This window comes from Centroberyx gerrardi, chromosome 15 (assembly GCF_048128805.1).
Source record: "Centroberyx gerrardi isolate f3 chromosome 15, fCenGer3.hap1.cur.20231027, whole genome shotgun sequence".
Classification (NCBI taxonomy): domain Eukaryota; kingdom Metazoa; phylum Chordata; class Actinopteri; order Beryciformes; family Berycidae; genus Centroberyx; species Centroberyx gerrardi.
Genome location: NC_136011.1, coordinates 6555483 through 6576499, shown reverse-complemented (window position 1 = coordinate 6576499; position 21017 = coordinate 6555483). Strand labels below are relative to the sequence as shown.

General features: G+C 43.8%; 1 protein-coding gene across 2 annotated transcripts in view; it reads right to left on the bottom strand.

Annotated features, from left to right (window-relative positions):
• Positions 1-19589, bottom strand: part of inpp5a (inositol polyphosphate-5-phosphatase A) — a 132944-nt gene extending 113355 nt beyond the window's left edge. The window contains exon 1 of one of the 2 annotated variants that reach the window (XM_071924798.2): positions 19126-19589. In XM_071924798.2, coding sequence (XP_071780899.1) covers positions 19126-19203 — 78 coding nt within the window. In that variant the 5' untranslated portion in view covers positions 19204-19589. Of the gene's footprint in view, positions 1-9288; positions 9341-19125 lie in introns of those variants that run through there. The other variant, XM_071924799.2, reaches the window with a different exon arrangement.
• Positions 19590-21017: the final 1428 nt, after the last annotated feature.

Sequence of the window (21017 nt, the reverse complement as noted above, 5' to 3'; positions counted from 1 at the left end):
ATCTAATTTCTCTGAAGCAGTATCCTGTCCTAAATGCAGATTCATCCTCCCCAATGATGCATTGGCCAAAAGAAAATTTCCACTTATTATTTAGTTTCTTCTTTGCGTGGTGAAAAAACAAGATGCACAAGATGTGTAGAAAACCTTTAGACCATACAGGTGCTGAACTCAGCTTGAACAGTAAATTGCACAATCACAAATGCACAGTGTAATTTAACAATTTCCTTGTTATCTTATTGTACACAGAAGAAGCCGACAGCAAATTTCCAGCATAGAGGACAATAAAGTCAATCTAATTTAATCTAATCTCATGTGTGACCTGAGCAATCGCACGTCTGGTCAGTCACTGGGAAATGGGCGTAGTCCAAGAGCGCAATGACTCTTAGACACATACTGCTGAACGGCCGGGCACGTATAGATGTGAACGGGAGCTGACTGTGAAGTGGGCAATCACTGAAAACAATGGCCGTTGTGTTCGCCAGGAGGAAGGCAAACAAATCATTTTGTGCACAGCGCACCGCAAAAACTGCATACTGAACTGCGCCGAGGAGACGTTCCTTTCCTCAAAACGATCCACTTTTTTTTTTTAAGCGTCAATTCTCCGCAACAGTGTTCTGTCTGTCTCTCGGTGTGCAGCGGGCCTTCGCCTCACAAGAAACCTAATCAGTTTTACGGATCCAGCCAGCCGGGTTCCTATTTACCTCAGTCTGTTCCCATTCATCATCTGATCTATCTAATCACGTCTCCCCGGCGGTCCTGTCACTTTCTACTGACCTTCCAGCAGAATAAAGACATGGAATAAGACAGAGTGAAATGGGGAAAACACACACACCATCAGACACACATTCCTACACACACATATATATACACACACACACAGGATGGGGAGTGTACACTGGCCATCATGAGAGAGGCGTAAACAGGAATTGAGAGACAAAGTGCTGTGTAATCTCTCTGTTCCAGATGCGAAACTCATACAAACTGGCAGACACACATCGCCTAGATACGCGCACACACACACACACACAATTTTTCCGCACTTACCAAAACTAAAATATTAGTTTACCTTACCTTATCTTACTAACTCAAACAGCCAGTAGCGAAAAAACCCTTACTGAAATGATTTATAGTGACAGATGTAAAACTTTGTGTTCCTAAACTTCACCCTCATTTCACATGAGGTGAGATGGGCGTGAAACTTGGGCACAAACACACGCACACACACACAATAATCTGACACCGGGGGACAGAGCCAAAAGGACATCTGTGTTTTTAGTCCCCTGAGGTTGTTTCACACATTGGCTCTCAGCAGTGTCATCTGTCCCGCCACAGTGTGACGGAGGAAGACGATGCAAGGGCCATTTTCAACACAGATATGAATGAATGTCACACCTTTGGTCCCTGCTAATCAAAATGGCCACAACCAACTCGAGGTAGAAGAAGTAGATCTGATCACTCTGTGGTAGCCAATCTGTGGTAGGGTTTCATTCAAAAATGCTTAATTCTGTATTCAAAAACAACTATTTTTTAGACAAAGGTCTTAAGATGACTCAACTTTTATAGTAACCTGTAATGTTCATTATTTTCAAGCCAGTGATTATTTTGTAAGAGTAGGTATCAATTTTCTGAAATGGTGGATATGTATAGTGGCTATCTATTTGAACTGTCCCTTGTATCATGTATGTGAAGTCCTGCTGTCAAAGCCCACAGCAAATCCCTGTGCTGGGTGAATAAAGTGTTCTGGTAGTTCTAATGCTGTAGTATGCTTGTTGGTACTGTATATTGTATTCCACTTAAAATAAATTCATTCAAGTGTTTCCATTCATGCTGTCTGAAGTAGGCAGTGCTTGTCAGTCAGCTAGTCTTCACTGCTGTAACAAATGCATGAGCACATGTACACACTCAAACACACACTCAGAGAGAGTGGGACATGCTGGAGCAGAGCAGCTTATCTTGTACATCATTCCTAGGTAAACGGACGGTGATAGTCGACTTACCAGACGCCCTACCAGAGATGCCCTGCCTGGGTGCTCTTGTGTGTGTGTGTGTGTGTGTGTGTGTGTGTGTGTGTGTGTGTGTGTGTGTGTGTGTGTGTGTGTGTGTGTGTGTGTGCATGCTCCCAAAATGTATTCATTTAATTTCTTTACATTTCGTGAAAATATGCATGACAGCATGACAGCAGGCTGCTAGCCTTAGGGGACAGAAAGAGGCCAGTGAACGTAGGAGCAGGAACCAAGGAGGGGTCAAAAGTTACTCTCCAGCCCACAATTTTTCATGTTTATGCAGAGGGCGTCCTCTGCATGGGACCAGAATTATCGCATCTACCTCCTATGAAATCATCAAAAAAGAAAAAGAACAAAAAAAAAAAAAGAAGGCCGGTGTCATCCATGTTGAGCCATACCTGCCCAAGAATGTTTGAGCAATATAATTAACTCCTATCCACTCCAACCAGAGGACAAAAAGATCATTTCCCTCTTAGTTGGTGAAGAAAATATGTCAACTTAAAAATCATTCCCGTGAATACTAGCTATCTAGTTTATTGACAATTAGTCTAACTATATCAGTGATAAAACAAAAAAATAGCTACCTTGACACTCGATTTACAAGCAGCAAAAAGCCCCAATGTTAATCTGCTGGATCCGATGTTAGCGCCATTCCCATGAATTTATTTACACTTGAAAGTGTAGCCTATGCAATGGGGCTTGAACATTTCTTGGACTAGTGCCTCTAGCTGAGAACAGGCAAGTAGAAAAGATGATGGAAGGATAAGGCCAGACCCAGACCAGGACCCAGGGACACCTATCTTCTCAAGTGTCCCTTAACACACCACTTCACCTCTGTCAGCAGCCAATCAGATAAGACACTCATTCTGCCTTTCACTGCCTGTCTCTGTCAGCATCTCTGGCTCCATGTGTCCATACATGTATTGTATGTTTGAGGACAAGGGAAAGGGAGTGATTGAAATGATGACGAATGAGAGATTCCTCCCATTTGCTCCAATTCGCGCTAACGCAGCTGAACGTGCCTAGCTGTAAATTCAACCAGTAAATACACAGCCGGTAAATACACAGCATTAAACCACAAGTTTAGCTTTTTTTTTATATTGTTTATCCAGGGAAAGTTGACTAAGCACACATTCTCTTTTTCAGCAACGCCCTGCTTCACATTCATACAACTACACACCTGGGAGCTGCCCACTATAACCACAGTCCTCAGCTGTTGGCCATTGGGCAGCTCCACTTGGAGCAGCTGGGGTTGCAGTGCCTTGCTCAAGGGCAACTTGGAGGTAGTTGTTGAGAGAGGAGAGAGTTTCTCATTGAATTTCCCCAGCCACATTTTCCCAGGAGGTCCAGGGATTCAAATCGGCAAAGTAGATTATGTAGATTAAACATTAGAGTGAGTCTGATTCTGACATAAGCAGGCTTGTGTTGTGATGGCTGAGGCTTTTTTTCCAGGTAATAAAAGCCGGAGCTGGGACCAGTGAACAAACAGAGGTCTGCTGCTGAGCCTGGACTCTGACTAGAGACGCTGCTATTCAGGACAGGAGGGGTGAGAGGTCTAGACTCCCATTGCCAATATCTCATACGGGCAATATCACATAATATACTCATTTCAATGAGAGCACTGTGGACCCGGGGGTTTGTTTCCAAGCCATATGTATCCATGAGCCATGTAGCCACCTGGCTACATTATACAAAAAGCAGACAGGCCCATTATTAGGCCGAAACTCGATTATATAACTGGAGATACTGTTTTTTTACTTAGTAAAACTAGAACATTACATTTACAATCTACATATTAGATGTTTAGCTGCCACTCTCATCTAGGAGAAGAAGCTTAAATTTGCCAACATAACAAGCAAGGGGTGGAAGAGTCAAGGGCACAGTGCCCAGAATAGTGCCTCATACTCCTGTATCCCTAGAATAGGTATTCGTAATAGAGAAGTGCGACATGAAGAAGTAAGAGCCGGGCAATACGTTTCTGTTCGTTTTACAAGACAGGAACACAAAGCAGATGCCAAAGCTTGTAAACCCTTGGCCTGTTTTGTTCCTATCAGTTTTATGTTGATTGTACAGTTTTAAATAGCCTAGGTACATTATCGTTTTTCTGCTGCCATACTACTTCCATGGGATAGTAAAGTGTTTCTGCAACCTGATTCACGCTCATGAAACTCAACGCACACCTAAGCTGCGTAGAAGCACACAAATCAAATGTTTTACTCGCGGAATTTTAGCGGGTTTCCATCTTTCGCGCAGACAAAACAAACACCTATAAAAGCTGAGTAATGAGCATTAGCAGGTGGCTTGCTGCACTACTGTTATCTTCCCATTCCAGCTAGCCTCTCGCTGGCCAAATTGGATAATAAAAAGCAGTGAAGCGGGCAAGGTAGAGAGGGTACCATCTGCCCGGCCGGTATGTGGACTGACATCAGAGGGCTGGTCTGTCCCACCGAGCCTGACAGACAGGTGGATACTTGTCTGAGGGCGCGCTGACAAGCCGCGGGCACACGGCCAGGGCAGCCCTTGAGACAAGCAAGTGTGTGTGTGTCTGTGTGTGTGTGTGTGGGTATGTGTGGACGTGCAAAGTGCGACGCCTGTTATCTGCTATCTACGATCTGCCCATCCAACCCTGACCACTGAAATCACGGCTTGGCTTTCCTTTTTTATGTTCTACAAATCCACCTGGCACACAAAGGTGTGAAACAAGCCAGCGACGGACTTCGGCTTATCTGGTCGACGATGCCCGCTGAACCCGACAGAGGTGCGGCAGAGGTGTGGAAATAAGTATCGCTACTGGAAGAAACCTCCGCAAAAATGTGTTGCGTGAAGCTATGCGGAAGAATACGGAAACACTTACAGGGTGGAGGAAAGCAAAAGCAAAAAAACCCCATCAGAGTCCCTGAGGGAACACAAGGAAGCATAATTCAGACGAGTCAAATCACAACTTAACCCCTGACACGCCCAAAGCCCATTTGATTTATTGTCTCCTTTACTGTCTTTCTCGCTGTTTTTGTCACTTGAAGAGGAAATTGGGGTGAGGCTCAATTCTTCGCTGTCGCGCCGCTTCCCAGGCCGGGGCCACGGGACCTTTCCCTCCGACGCGCTAATGAAATAAAAGGATGTCTTAGACAAAGATCCACTTGTGGTCGAGGTCTATATATAGCCGCCAGGGGAGAGGGAGGAGCAGTGGAAAGACGAGGGAGGGTCTGTATTGTTCGAGCCGTCCGCAGTGGAAACTTTACTGTGTTGGTGCTGGACGACCGAGTGATAGCCCGCAGTAAAGGGCAGTGACCAGAGATGATAAGGCAGCGATAGGGACCACACACACACACACACACACCTCTGTACACATGTACACATACACGCTGGAAAACTCGTCTTGGCAAATCCCCAGTGAGTATTTCCAAAACAAGGGGGAAACCAGTGGGGAACGGTCAAACACCCATTGACCTCTACACAACACGCATCAGCACAGCTTACAGTCGACACTATGGCTGCATGATTATGGCAAAAATAAGAATCACGATTATTTTGCTAAATATTGTTATCACAGTTATTTGTCTCGAATGTAGGAAACACCTTCAATTTTCACTTTTTAGTAGCAGCTAGAATGTCATGTTTTACTCTTATTGTGGTCCTTATTTACAAAATTCACATAATAAATACAGTCAAGATTTAATGTTGTCAAGTGTTGTTAACGTGTTAGCAAAATACAAAGACCATAATCCATTGCACTTATGACACATTGCATCTGTGCTTCGAGTCACGGCGTGTCTGTGCCGACACAAACTGAATAGAGAGACAGTTTGAAATGTGGCCTTGATAATGAGATGGAAGTATAATAGTCAAAAATATGAGTTACTGGGCTCGCTAAATGAAATGTCAGTAACAAGTCATTAATAACTCAACTTGACGTCAACCCTCTCCACGCTGCCCAAGTAAACTGACAACTTATGGGAAACACTGAAATAATTAGGCTACTACTTTATTACTTTGGGACGCAGCTACATATAATATCGCCAAGTTACATGATTATTAATCATGGAAACATAAAATCGCAATATACTATTATCTATGATTAATTGTGCAGCCCTAGCGCGCGGTGTATTTTTTTTCTCAGCCACTGGCGATTAACCATATCAACGCCAATCAGATAAAGTAAATTACCTTATGGTGCCAGACAGAGAGACAGACAGACTTCTACTGTTCAATACTTGGATGTTTCACTGTTGCGTCAGTTTCTGGAGACTGGCAAGTGATCAGGCTTGGCTGGATGTCTAGATGCTATATCTCAGAATATTGATCTAATGTTCAGTATTAAACAAAAACAAGTGTTCAAGGTCAGCGACTGTTGAGTGTTCAGAGAGGAAAATTCTGGGCCTTCATTTTCTCCAGAAGTGAGGCTGAGAGAGTGGGAGGACTAATGATGCAGTAATTAAAGCAGGCGCCAAGCTACAATGCCACAGTAGCTTGATGAGGAGTAACACTCCTGCGTTATTATCTATCTACACCCCCCCTCCACCCCCCTCAGCAGCTGGCCCTCTATTTGCATCCGAGGGAGGGAAAACAACATTGGCATTTTGGACGCGGCACGATTGACCAACAATAGCCGCAAAACAAAAAAATCACATGCATACACACACACACACACACACACAACTCACAGTTCTCCACACTATTCCTCAAGCTTCCTCAAGCATAACGGACGCAAAGTTGAAAATCTTTGAAGTGGCATGTGACATAAAACAGCAGCTATCAAGCTATTTCTGTAGTGATGGAGCGCCAGTAGCGAGCGTGTATTAGTGTGAGTGCATATGTGTGTGTGTCTGTGTGTGTATTATGTATTGCTCCATCAGTGTACGTCTTGTCTTGCCTTAAATGGGAAGCAGAGGGTGTCAAACAGTCGAATACTGATGTTCATTGGGAGGGAGTTTTCCATTATGGCTTTGTAAGTTGGTGAAGGAAACCAGACCTGGTAGCGAGAGTGAAGGAACATGCACCTTTGACCAGTGTAACATTGTGACTGACGCGCACACACACACACACACACACACACACACTTTTGAATTCACCAAAAATATTACATGTTGCCCACTGCTGAGTGCGAATTTCCTCCAGGACAATAAATGATATCACATCGTCTCACGTCGCATCGTAACCAAAACATAATCTGATATTTATAAGAGTGGAGAAAACAACATGCAGTAATACCATCCAGGTGCTGCGGCCAAAGCAGGAAATCAGGGAGAGACAGACAGAGAGAGAGAGGCTGGAGGAAAACCATGGTCATAGTACCAGGCCCTGCTTAATGACTTGGCCAGACCAGCTAGTACTTTTTCAGGCCGGGGCCACGGTGGAAAAAAAACAATGGCCTTAACTGGGAAATATTCACGCACCGTCTGTACATGGAGCAGAGACAATAAGCACTCTCCATCAAAGGCTTAGGGTTAAATAAACACCCGTCCTGCTGGGAATGTGTGGTTGAGTGTGTATGGGAAACAGATAAAGGGAACGGGGCGAGCGCAGAGTCCTCTGTGGGAGAGAAAAGAATCAGAATGAGAGAAAGAGAGAGACAGAAGAAGTGCAACCCGGTGGCAGACAATTTCTGAGGATGCACAAACCGGCCCAGAAATAGAGAAGATGCAAACAATCTAAAGGGGAGGAAAGGCTACAACAAGGCTACTGCAAGCCCTGAAGGTCTCTGTGTCTTCCCTATACTTTTCTTTCCATCTGCAGACCTAGTAAAGGCCTACAGGTAGACAGCTGGCCCGCATCAAGACCTTGATGCATCAAGACCTTTAGCCCCTGCTGTCACAGGGCTAATGCCAAGAATAATTTTGTGTGTAGAATCCGTTGCCGTTTGTTCATTTAAAGTTTGTCCACTTTTACAATGGATCAAGCTTGTAATTCATGAGTAATTGCAACGGTTCAAGTCACAATAACAATGCAACAAATTTAGACACTATTGCTTTTGGTTAACAGGCAGCCATTGTTTTGTTTTGATTGGCTCACGGTGGCCAAGTTTGAGAGTTTGAGAAAAGGCAAACAAAGACTGTATAAGGCATTAAGTGTGGCAGGTGACCCTTATTGATTGATATGCCAAAGACAAATTTTACCGGCATTTGGTGCATGACGGGTGGTAATTTCAAACACTACTATCCATCTAATCAGCGACAGTTGGGGGTCAAGCTTTCAGTTCAATACATTTCAAATTGTAAAGAGAAATGGCAGCTCATGTAACATTTACAGAATTTCTTCATAGATTCATTGGACCAGACAACATTAACATGAACCCATTTCGAAACAATTTCGGTTTTATAATTGGAAGAAAATCCACTTCATGAATTAATTGAAAATTGACAGAAAAAATCAGTAGACCTGGCATTTCTGAGTCATTTTCATGCAGCCCAGCATCTACCTCGTGTTAAAATCCAGTCTGCAACGCTATCCCATCCTTTTATCCAAACTGTGAAGACATGTGACGCCTGCAGCCGAGGTACAATTTTATGCTTCCCTTTTTGGCATGAACCCTGCAGCTGCCGGCGATAAGAAACGGCTTGGTTTTAATGTGGTGCAGAGCAGGGAGTCGGCCTATCTCGAAGTCCTGCATCGGGGACCGGGAACATCCTCGGCGAGACTGCGGGAGGAGGTTGCTCTTTTATTTAACAAGTTCGGCTTCTGCGGAGATAAATGAGGTATGAAGGCTTTTCGTAATCATTTGGTTTAATATGCCTCTTTTTTCGCTCCCCTGCAGGCTCAGTTGCTGAGAGAAAACACAGCAGGACAGAGAAAAAAGCATGTGTGCGTATGTGTGCGTGTGTGTGTCATGCGAGCGTGTGACTCTAACAAACACGCTGAGAGGTGTAAAACCGACATCATAGCAAGAGGCCATAGATTTGTGAAGTGGGTGTGGGTTCACAGATGAAAAAAAAACATGAGAGGACAGAGTGGACAGAGAGACTGCTGTTGGTAAGTTAGCTCTTTAGAACGCACACTTTGGGTTTACAAGATGAAAGTGAGCCAAATTCCTCTGATAAACACCGCTGACGCAAGCTCGAATATAGCACATAAACTATATACAGAATTCCAGTTATAAATACCAACACCATGATGACACACTGTTCAAAACACACACCTCTCCGACTGCGTACTCTCCAACACAACACACGACTCTCCTAAACCTCCCAAACAGATTCTCGCACACTAGCATTCTCTTTCTCGAAGATGGCCCACGGCTCGACTACAAACGCGTCCTCACGGAAAATCATCCCTACGGTACTGGCCTTACCAAGTATAGCACATCCCGGCCGTAACACACCCCACATGGTCAGCCTCAACCGGCAAGTCTGAAGGGAAGAAAGGCTTTCTGTTTTACCTGCTTAGTGATGGGAAATGGATGTTTACATTCCTGAGCCCAGGCCAGTACGGACTTGTCGACAACATCATTATGGGAATAGAGGGGGAAAAAAGGTTACGATTCTCGTCAAGCGTTTTACCCAATGGGACGTTGTGCATTTTATTACATCTAGGCTATAGATTTTACGGTGCTGCATGGATATATTAGTGTAAACAATCCCAGATTAAGTTGAGGAGCAGGGCCAAAAAATGTTAAGTCCAGCATATAGGTGTCATGACAAAAATCTTGGTTTGAGTATCAATACTGCCTCAAATATTATGGTTTCAAAGCTGAAATGATATCACATCACAAAATAAAGGTTTTTTTTTTAAAAATGCAATAGTTATTCAAGTAGACTTTGTTGGTTGTTCTGAAGAGGGTAAATGAAGCTACATAAAGTGTTCCCCTATGGGACATATTCTGCTGTAAGTGATTTCCCAGCATTCCCATGCTAACCAGCGAAACAGCACGGCCATCAGGACGACGCATACGCCTGTCACAACTCATGACTTTCTAGTAAAATTTATGGTGAACCCAACCTCTGTGTAAAACAGTTTTTACAAGATTTTGCGTGCAAAATTGTGGGAGTGCGAATTTAATGGATGCTGAAGACAGTGAATGTGGTGTCACACACTGCAAAATAAAGTGACTTTCTTGGAAAAACTCTAGTGCTGTTCCTCTAATCAGGATATGGTACTTTCTCAGTAGCAGACTAAACTCTCAGTTTAACCCCCTCTGTTCACTCTCACTGGCTCTCATTTCAGCTAATGTGGAGTGAATGCGAGACACCTGAGGCAAGGAGCTGCACTGCTAGGCAAGACGTGAAAGACGCACAAACATTCTTTGTCTTATGCAAGCAAATTCAGACACGAACGCTTGAGCTGAGCCTAAAAACACACACACGTACGCTCGCACGTAGATGCAGCTCGCATCCTCCAATGCGGGGAATGGCATGACAGCCAGGCGTGTCTGGACACGGAGGCGGCTCGGGAAACGCGCGGTGTGTATTCTGGCCGGAGACGCAGGCAGGGACCTCCTCCGGGGAACTCCTCTCTGCATGTCAACTAGCAGGCAGCGGGAGGAGATGGGAGGGGGCGGCTGCGAAAGCCTTGTGGGTCCCAGGCTGCGGGGCTGCAAGCAACGTCTACTACTGCATTACCGCAGCAACCGGAGGCACACTGCAGGCCGGCCATATTACCACCTTCATCACTGGTTACGTTTACATGCACTGAACACTACGTTCTTAACCCGGTTACTCAAGTCACCTGGTTTTGGGTTGACGCATGTAAACGCCATAACTGGGTTAGAATAACCTGTTTAAGCACATAATCCAACTATGAGAAACCTGGTTAAAATGCCTGGCTGACTTTAATGAGCCTTGTTAACTACTGTGGCAACCAGGGCCAGAGGTGACTGTTAGCTCCTGTACTACAATTGAGAGAAAGGATCAAATGTGACTAAAATGGATGTGTCAGACAAAATTTCAACAAAAACCCACCCACTGTAGCTGACGTGACTGCAATGACATGTTGAACGTGTCAGAAAGCAAGCAGCTTTTTGTTTCTGCTTCACGCTTTAATACCGACTAAGCTTCTGTTGCATCCATTCCATTGTACTACATGGAGTTTCACAGGGATTGAACCCTCACTCTTGTCTCTTCAGGGAGTCTTATGAATGAGTCCTTGGCCCCAGCGATAGGGAGGTGGGGGGGGGGGGGGGGTCCCTCTCTGGCTTTCCCATCCTGGATAATTATGGCTCTTGGAGTGAACCCAAGCTTCCCTTGCTCCATGCTGACACTCCCACCCTTATCCCAGTTCCTTATCTGGGTCCAATGGGGCCCGGCCATTCATTGTCTCGCTCTGCTCTCACACACACTATCAACTCCTCCTGAGCCGGGGTCAATGAACTCTGGAAAAAGTTGGCCGTGTTGGCTCACTGTAAAGTCCCTGTCTCATGTTATATATTACTGAGAGTTGGTTTGTGTGTGTGTCCGGATCCACATGTGTGTGCCTGTGCGTGCGTCATCCCCCTTGAGAGACCCCCACAATAAACTCTCCTGTCTAGTCCAGTGACTGGTTGCTTATTTTGACTGGTAAGATCAACAGATCCGGCCAGCCGGAGGGGACGTTCTCGACACTTCTGTCGGGTTGCTCTGCTCTGTTCCTGGAGCATGGTGACCTGACTGGGCGCCTGGGAGATGCAGCTCAAAAAATGGCCCGACATGGTCTATGTACCAAGAAGAAGATGTGCAAACAGGGAGTACTGGGACTGAATGATGGTCAGCCTTCAGTAATTCATTACCAAGTGTCGTAGGACAGGGCTAAAGCCCCCGGTTTGAGAGACACACTGAGGACAAATGACGGTGTGTTTTGGCCTTCAGGCTGCGTCCAAATGAATCCTGGCGCAATTTGTTTGATGCGAGAGAACATTTGGGCTAAAGAAAGGAAAATAGCCAAGGGAAATGTGCATTTGATGAAGCTAATGGACCATTATTGGCATGCTCTAATTCTCCATCAATATTTGCACATTGTAGGCAAACTCCATCCTCAATGACACCTCCCATCCCCTCGGTCCAGTTTCGAGCTACTACCGCCTTAAGTGTCAAACAGTCAGGTGGAGGGTCACATTCATGCCTGAAGTCATCAGGCTAGTCAATTACCTTCTCCTCCATACTCCCTTGGACCTACACTGGCACTGAGAGACTGCACTAGCAAGACACATGAACTTATTTGCACGTGTGCTCTCTTTCTCTTATGTTTTAACTTGCAGCTTTTAACAGTTATAGCACTTGTGTACTTGTGTCCAACTGCCCCTTTGGGATAAATAAAATTTACTGAATTGAATTGGACGGAGTGGGCAAACAATACTAAATAGCTACAGCAACCACATGTATAATCAATCAGTGACAGTGAATTGGACATCCTCAATATATAGTAATTCGTATTTGATTTCAGACCTATTCAAAACAAATTATAGTTGAAAAAGCAACCTGCGGCTGAATTCCCACAAACAGATGGGTCGCTTTCATTCGCATTGTCTTCCCCAAATGAATTCAACTGAACGCTAACTAGGAGGCGCCCAACATGACGACTGCAACTAGGCTGGAGATGGAAGTGGTGACGTCAAGGGAAAGCAAAGTATTGCTCGTGTATATTACCTAATCATTTCGTAAGACATTCTGTGGAAGTGGATTTGTTGACTGACATCCAGCTGCCAGCGATAGGCTGTAACAAGTCAGTGAGTCAGTCATGCATTCCACCATGAGTGGCTGACAGAGCAGGAACACACCAGAGCACAGGGTGACGCAGACAGAGGGGAATATCTCCCATATAGATGAATAGCAGACGACAGGAAAAAAGTTATATCTACTTCTTCTTCCCGCAGTATTCACCCGCAGCGTCAGGCTGCTGGATGAATCAGCCGGTGAGCTCTTGGGGTGGGAGGCAAGATCAGATCGGACCATTCGCAAAACATTCTTGTTTTGTTGTTACTGCCATAGCTCCAAAGAAGTCTTGTTTCAAAGTGAAGGTCTTGGCATGATACCAACTTCTAATTCATTTACAGGAATTCCTATTCCATGAGATACAGATGCCTACAGTTTATTTAATTAAGATACTATGCCATTGCCGTATAACTAAAATCTACATAACTTCACACATTATATACACACTGATTCAACAAACCATCCAGTGTCTTTAAGCTACAAGCTAAAAAAAAAAAAATCACATTGAGCCTCATGATGTCATGAGCTTTGCCTGAAGAATCAATATTTAACTAAATCTAATCCATCAAAGATGCCACTGTTGGATACTACAGATGTCGGTGGAATAATGAGGGCTCTGGCAACACACTACTGTATGTTCAATATTCTGGCTTTTTAGATGCCTGCTGGTAGCAACTTCATCTCTCTCCAACATCTCTTCCCTTTGAAATTCTAATTCCGTGTTATGAGAGGCTGGAGGAGGGCAGAGCAGGGAGAACACCAAAATAGCATCATCTGATCTTTCTTTCATAAACTTTTCCACTCCTGCAGCAATATACTGGAACCGGCTTTGGCAGAGGAGAAACTGCGAGATCGGGCTGTCAGATGAAGTCTTTAGTCACGGTCCGCCATTGAGCTTCTCCTCATAAAGCCTGAGTGACAAAACGGGAGCAAACACGGAAAGCTGGACAGCAACTAATGACTTAATATTAAGAATGAAGCCATTCTCAAATATCTTGTTAGCGCTGCTCTTTGCTCCCTCTCATCATCACAGCCTCACCTCTGTGATCACACATTTCAGCTTCATAAATCTAAATTTGTTCAGAGACAAAAACTGACAGCATAAACCAATACACCACTACTACTGCCCTCGCTATAAATACACACCACAAGCTACTCGATTACATTATTCACTTAGGGAATTCACTAACATCAGCCATGTGACTACGGCCTAAATATACAGTTTCCAAGGTCTATGTTGGCTGTGATAACATCCTCATATACAATTCTCGACCATCGTGCTCCTCGCCACTTATGAGGTTCAGAGGACCAACATGGCAAAGACAGTCTTCACAACTACACACACGCTGAGCTATAACAGAGTCATTGAGGACAGGATATAGGGAGCAGTGTATGCATGGCGACCAGGTTTGAGGACACAGTCAAGGGGGTATTTTTTCCTGCTCCGTTCTATCTTTAGTAGTGTAAATATGCCGGCTCGCTGGGGTCCGGATCCATTTGTAATGAGACAGGCTGTGATAGCCTGAGCTAATGAGCTGTCAGGGGACGAGAGGGAGGAAGAGAGAGAAAGAGAGAGACAGATAGGATGGAAGGTAGGTCGGCAGACAGGCAGGGTGCCAGTGTTAGGTACCCAACCCGTGAGGGGGCTATTCATAGTATTCCATTGCATCATCATGCGGCCATCTTGGGTTGGCAAACAAAAGGTGTTTGTAATCAAAAGCCGAGTGGTTGTAATCAAATGAAAACCACAGCCAATGACCAGTGTTTATTGCAATGAGCCACACTGGAGAAGAATGTAGGTAGCGTCATAAGAATAGTATGAATAGGTGTGTACCCACAGAGCCTTCAAAGGTATCATGGATAATATCAACACATAAGCTCACAACCTCAGCAATTAAGGCTAGCTAGTGAGTTAACATCTGCCTTGTCAGATTTTAATAATTTGGCTTAATCCCTCTGAGCTTTCCACTGGAAAATCTCTAAGAGTCATGATAAGCTCTCTCGGTCATTGTCAGTGAGCTGGAGTGTGTTACCACCATAGTCAAATAGATTACACAGTGCACTAGGACACATAGAGTGCGATCACACCTGCAGTTTGTTTTCTTTGGTCCGAACCATAATGGCAGAGTTTACTTTGTTGCATTTTTGTGTTTGGTCCATTTAGGTTCACAATGCCCAATTACAAGTGAGCCAAACAAATGTTCATTGACTCACAAGTAGGTTGTTTATTGGACAGAGTTTTGGTAACCTGTCATCCCACCAGGTTAGAGATGTTGGTGGTGGGAAGAGTTCCAGCCCCTGCAACTTCAACTAAGCATGATGGACTTGTCTGTGCTCTTTGCTGTAATTTACCGTCTCTGGCGTTCATACCAGTTAAGAACACATGAAGAAATAGCCGAATATGAGCATCAGTCCAGACTTTGGTTTGCCCTTGATTCATGCTGTTATGCAAGGCTTTCTAAGCATGAAGAATTGCAGGCTATATGCTGTCAACATCTGTCTCCTTATACCCATAAATCTTTGCATTTTGGGGTGATTTGCTGTAGCTGGTTATTTGTTGATGGATTAGCCTATGTTCTCACTCAAATCGCACAACAGTTCTCTTGGAAGGGGACCAAGACGCATTTTCAGGCGTGTCGGTGCGGTTAGGCCTATTTGGTGCCACCCGAGTTCAAATGGCATTGTTCTTACCTGCGCAAACAAACCAAACTAAAAGTGAACGCTCCAGAGTTACAATAAACTGCTCCAAACATGCTTGGTGTTAACATGCCCACAGATTGGCATGAGGTTCTAAAAACGTGTGATGGGCAGACTAAATGCTATAGACCATATTAGTGACTCTGCTTAAGCGATATGGAAGGGAATGGAAAGTTATAGTTATTATTAACAATGCAACGCCCAACTCTAAATGCTTTACAGAAGCAGAGAAAAGGATATGCACTCCGTCCTTGTCTAGAGTCCAACAAACTGTGACAGATAACTCCTGTAATGACACTATTCCACCTTAAACTCTTTACATTCCCAAGTTTATCATACACTACTATGATTTGCCTCTTGATGGGTTTGTATGGTACTACGGTAGCTTTTTATCTTACAGGTACATCTTGATGATCACTTGTCTTGAGCTTGCTGATCTGTTTAATCAACTTATCCTTGAATAAATTAAATGTTGTTGTTTTGAACAGTCTAACTGATGGAAAAGCCAATGGAGCAAAAAGACAAAATAGCCCCCAGGGTTAGGTTAGGGTTAGGGTTAGTTTACTTAACAATTTTAGCTAGCCAGGCTTAAGTCTGAATAAATACAAAATAATCATGTGAGACTTTCAAAAAAACAGCAAATAACGGTTAACACTTGACACACATTTTGAGGACTGGAGACAACAGTGTTTGCCATCATAATTAGACTGAGGATCAACATTTGAAACTGTCTCGAGTTTGAGGATAAATGTTTGTCTTTGCCTTTAGATAATGTTCAAATAATAAATGTTTGCCTTTTGGATCCAGAGAATACTCAGATGAACTTAAAGCGACACAATGAGGCTGACCGGTAGTAGAGCAGCTGTTTCAAGTAACATCTAGACTTGACACATCTGTTTCTACTGAGGCTACATGACTGTGTTCGATCAAAAGCAACATAGTTAATTAAGGATGATTTGCCATAACAGTGTGAGGGGAAGACCCATAAGAATACAGGCTACTGTTAGAAGCGCAGCAAAAAGGCAAGCTGGGACATCTGACCACAGGGCAGAGTCTTACAACAATGGCTCTGTGTGGCTCTATAGTTTTAGCATGGCACTAACACTGCCAGGGCTAGGGGTTCTATTCTGGGCCACCCACGCTAAAAATATACGCACATATATAGTTTCAAATGTTGATGTATATATTTTTTACATGTGTGTGTGTACTCATGGCGCTGTAAGGCACTTTCAATTTTATTCAATCCACCAAATGGCATGCGTTATGTTATTTTGATCCTCTGTACATCTAATTATGATGGCAAACACTGCTGTCTCCAGTCCTCAAAATGTGCATCAAGTGTTAACCGTTATTTCCTGTTTGGGAAACTCTCACATGCTTACTTTTGTATTTGTTCAGACTTAGGACTGGCTAGCTAAAAGTGTTAGGTAAACTAACCCCTCCAGCTGGGGGCAATATTGTCTTTTTGCTCCATTTGCTTTTCCATTAGTTAGCCTCTTCAAAACAACAACATACATTTATTTAAGGAGAAGTTGATTAAACAGACCTTCAAGCTCAAGGCAATTGACCATCAAGATGTGCCTGTAAGACAAAAAAACACTGTAGTACCATACAAACCCATTGAAAACAAAAATGCTTACAGTTGGTAACACTGTACATTTCCTGTGTTTTAGTGCTTTGTCGCTACATGCAATGGTTGTTGCATCAGACTTATACTTTTCTCTTATACTCATGTCTTTATTATAGATAATACAGTAGCCTACTTGTTGATTTAGAACTGCATTGGAGTATTGAACTGAACTCAGATGAATTGAATTTAGGCAGTGTGGGTGTCATTTTAGCCAAAAAAGCCTGAGGGTTTGAGCTCCCAGAGGCACGATGGCCTATGACCACACAGCCAATATCAGCTGATCATCACGCTATTGATCAGTCATCGACATTTGCTCACAATGGTTTTCACCCTGTTCATCTTAGTCTGCAAAACCTAGCCTTTCCGGCTACACCTTCACTCAGCGAGGGAAATTGTGGTATAACATTTTCCGTTAAATGCCTAATCCACAATTGCAGCATGGCACTCCTTGTTCAAACACCCCACTACTAGTTTTGTTTAGAACGTGATAAACAATGGAGTTTGCAGCCATGTAATTTGAGTTGCACTGGGCAAAGGAACGTTTGAAAAAGCATATTTTCCAGTCAAACTCTTTGAGATCACATGCGAACATACCCAAACTTTAGACAGACAAATAGATTCCATATTGTATCTTTAGCCAAGCTCTGGCTATGCAACCATCAAACAGGATCTTGTGATCTCCTACAACAGACCTAATTGTGGAAACAGCAGTAAGAGCAGTCTACAAAGACTTCATTCAACTCCAATATGCATCATATGGGGTGCCGACATACTGAAGACCATAGATAGCCTCATATATGAGCGGCACACCCACTCGTAAAAGGATATACGCTACGATGTGCATTTTGGCTCAGCCTGTCAGAAGTCTGGTGGAGAAATAATCCACGAGACACCCAAAGCTCAGCAGTTGTGACAGGCAGGCTATTTATAGGCTTACTCCAGTGAGGGAGAAAGCTCTCCGCTCATGTTTGGGACCAGCAGTTCACACGGTTGAAGGAAGAGAAAGAAGAGGGAGAGACTCTCTCACTATTGACACAACACTGAAAGTGACACAAAGTGTTTGAACTTGGAGTGTTAAATCATAACAGTCAGACTTGCCACCATAATTTGGTGCTGGAGTACAGCCTAACATAGCAACAAGGAAAAGTCTGGCAAATACATGATATCAGGCGTAGATATCATTCAACAGCCTCGACAGACACACCTTAAGAGGCCTGATACACCTTCAGTTATAGAACATGGTTTCATTTTCTTCAGACTAGCCAGCATGTGGTTTCCTTTAGGATGCGTTTTTGAAAGATGCTTTTTCTCATAATGATGCACAGAGGATGCTGGTGTGTCTAGAAGCATACTGTATGTAGCCAACATAACAGTTCAGCATCATGGGCCCCATTCATTCAACTCTCTATTCACTATATAGCAAATACGCATTCAGTAAGACACTGCAAGGCAGCCCTAACTGGAAGGAGATGAGGAAACACCAGCACTGTATGTTGTAAAAACTTTTGATAAGTTATAAGAGGCACTGGCCTTCTTATCAATCATGATCTCCAGTGATGCAGTAGTGAAGAAAAAAAGGGTAAACCATGACCTTCTGTTGGTGATCATCATGGAAGAACCACCACCAATATCAGCAAAAACAGATAATGCTTTTGAGTCTCATATAGTTTACATTAGCGCTATCATATATACCATTAGTTTAGCTCTGAAAAATTAATGTCAGACTAAAAAGGCGGGCATACTGAGTAAAGGTTGATTTACCCTCCACTACATCCCTCATTATCTCTAATTAGGGTTTGATCAACTATAGGAAATAACCATCATGTTGGCCATGGCACTACAGCAAAAATAAATTATGACGGATCAATACTTGCATCTTAAAATTGCTGTTTATACGAAACGAGCAGAGGAGGTGGGACAAAAAACATACCCATGTACATACATTACCCTATATGTCTTTCTGGTTATGAGAGGCCCATGCTGTGATCACGCGTGAAACAGTAACGTTATAGGTGCTTGGGCTTCTGTATGCGACTTGACACACACACGAGTCGTGACCAGCTGAGACCGTAAGACAACGTGAAAACGGGTTAACGCGGTACGAGCACAACAACACGGACAACACTGGTCTCTGCAGAGAAAACACTGTCAGACGGCGTTTATCAGCACAGTAACTCACATCCTCAAAGAGGGATCCAACGTTGGCTGTCACCAGCAGTATTCCTGTGCCTTGTGCTGCTGTCAGCTTCCCTGCCATAATTCTCTCTCGCAGGTGGGTCGGGGACTGTATAGCGGACTTTGAATGTAAGAATAAGGAAAAAAAAACAAAAAACAAACAAAAGCCGGTGAATGTTTCACGAAGCTGGTTAAAACACTGAAAATTTGCTACTGCAGCCGGGGTTGAGACGGCTCGGCTGGAGCATATTAGCAGTGGCCGTGCATCTACTAGGAGTTGCTTTGCAGAAGAAGCTCCGTTGGCGGCGGCGGTTGGCGGTTGCTGTGCTACTTTTTCACGTTTAGAGCCATCGTAAAAGTTTCCGTTTTAATCCACGGCGAGTGCTTGAGGGCTCTGGTTCATTTCAGCGACGAGTGTTTCCCTGGCTTTTTGCAGTGTAAAAGTCTCCCTCCTACAGCAGGACTCTGCCAGGACCATTGCCTTGACTGTTTGGAGAGGATAGGCTGGAGTCCTTCACTGTCCTGACGTCACCGTGCCAATGGAAACACGGGGCTCTCTTAAAGGGCCAGCGCACAGTAAACACAACCGCTCGTTTTCTTACGCCACGGTGTCCATTATCGGACATAGGTTTGCTCGCACATGGCGAGATTTCGTCCTTTCCAATAAGTCCATCAGTTTTATCAATATAACCGCAAACAAGCCATTGATTAATAATGTCAAAGCAGTTTTAAAAGTATGTATCTGTCTTTTGTTTATGTAACCTACTTACATTTTTCATTTGATGGATGATGCCGCATAAATCTTCCAAGTAAAACCAATCAGGTCACATTCACATCAGCATTTGTGATCCATCAATAAACAGATAATATCCCATGCATTTCAATGAGACATGTGCGTTGACGGATGACATGGGTTGCGTAAAAATATCGCAACCCAGTCCGTCAAAAAAGTTGAAACTAGTTGAACTGTTGACAGCGCAGGTAAACACATCATACGCTAGACTTCATCAACCAATTAAATTTGACTACTTCAAAAGGTTTCCAGACACACCCACAACAACGCAACCTTGAAGTGGTTTCAATGCATACTTGTCTGTGAATTTGACAGATGGTAAATATCCCATGTGATCGCCATCGCTTTTCGCGAAGAAAAAGCAGAGTCGAGCCGAGTTATCTTTACCAGCTGAATTAGAAGTCTTTTTTTCTTTGCCATTTGGAACTGAATGGGAGTGAATGAGTCCGAGAGAGGTATGGCAAAACTGATTAAAGAGTATATTTGATCATGGCACATGCATGTAAAAATTGTCACAAAGGGGAAAATGCAAAAAAAAAAAAAAATGTTTTGCAAAAACTCAAATCATGCTGGAATTGTCCTTTAAGGTCTGGTACATAAGCAAGGCGAGCATACTCCGCCGGCTGGTTCATGCTTCACGCAAAAACAAACACTGTGAAATGAGTGCAGTCAAAATGGCGTAATTGGGCCTAAATGACTGGGTTGTCCTGAGAAACATGAATGCCAAGGTGTCAGATGGAACTTGTGCATTCATACAGAGTTCAGGCACGTCTAGCCTCACAGAAAGCATGAGGTGTAACACAAGTTGAAAAGAAGATGGTACATGCATTCTATAAATATGGTCAAAAAGATATACGCTCACCGAGCACTTTATTAGGAACACCTTACTAATACTGGGTAGGTATCAACTTTTAGCTCAATGTAAACCGGCTACCAAAGTGCCATCCGCCTCCAGGTTGGACGTGTTGTGCATTCTGAGATGCTTTTCTGCTCACCACAGTTGTAAAGAGGTTATCTGAGTTACTGAAGCTTTTCTGTCAGTTCCAACCAGTCTGGCCATTCTCCTCTGACCTCTCTCATCAACAAGGCGTTTCCGTCCGCAG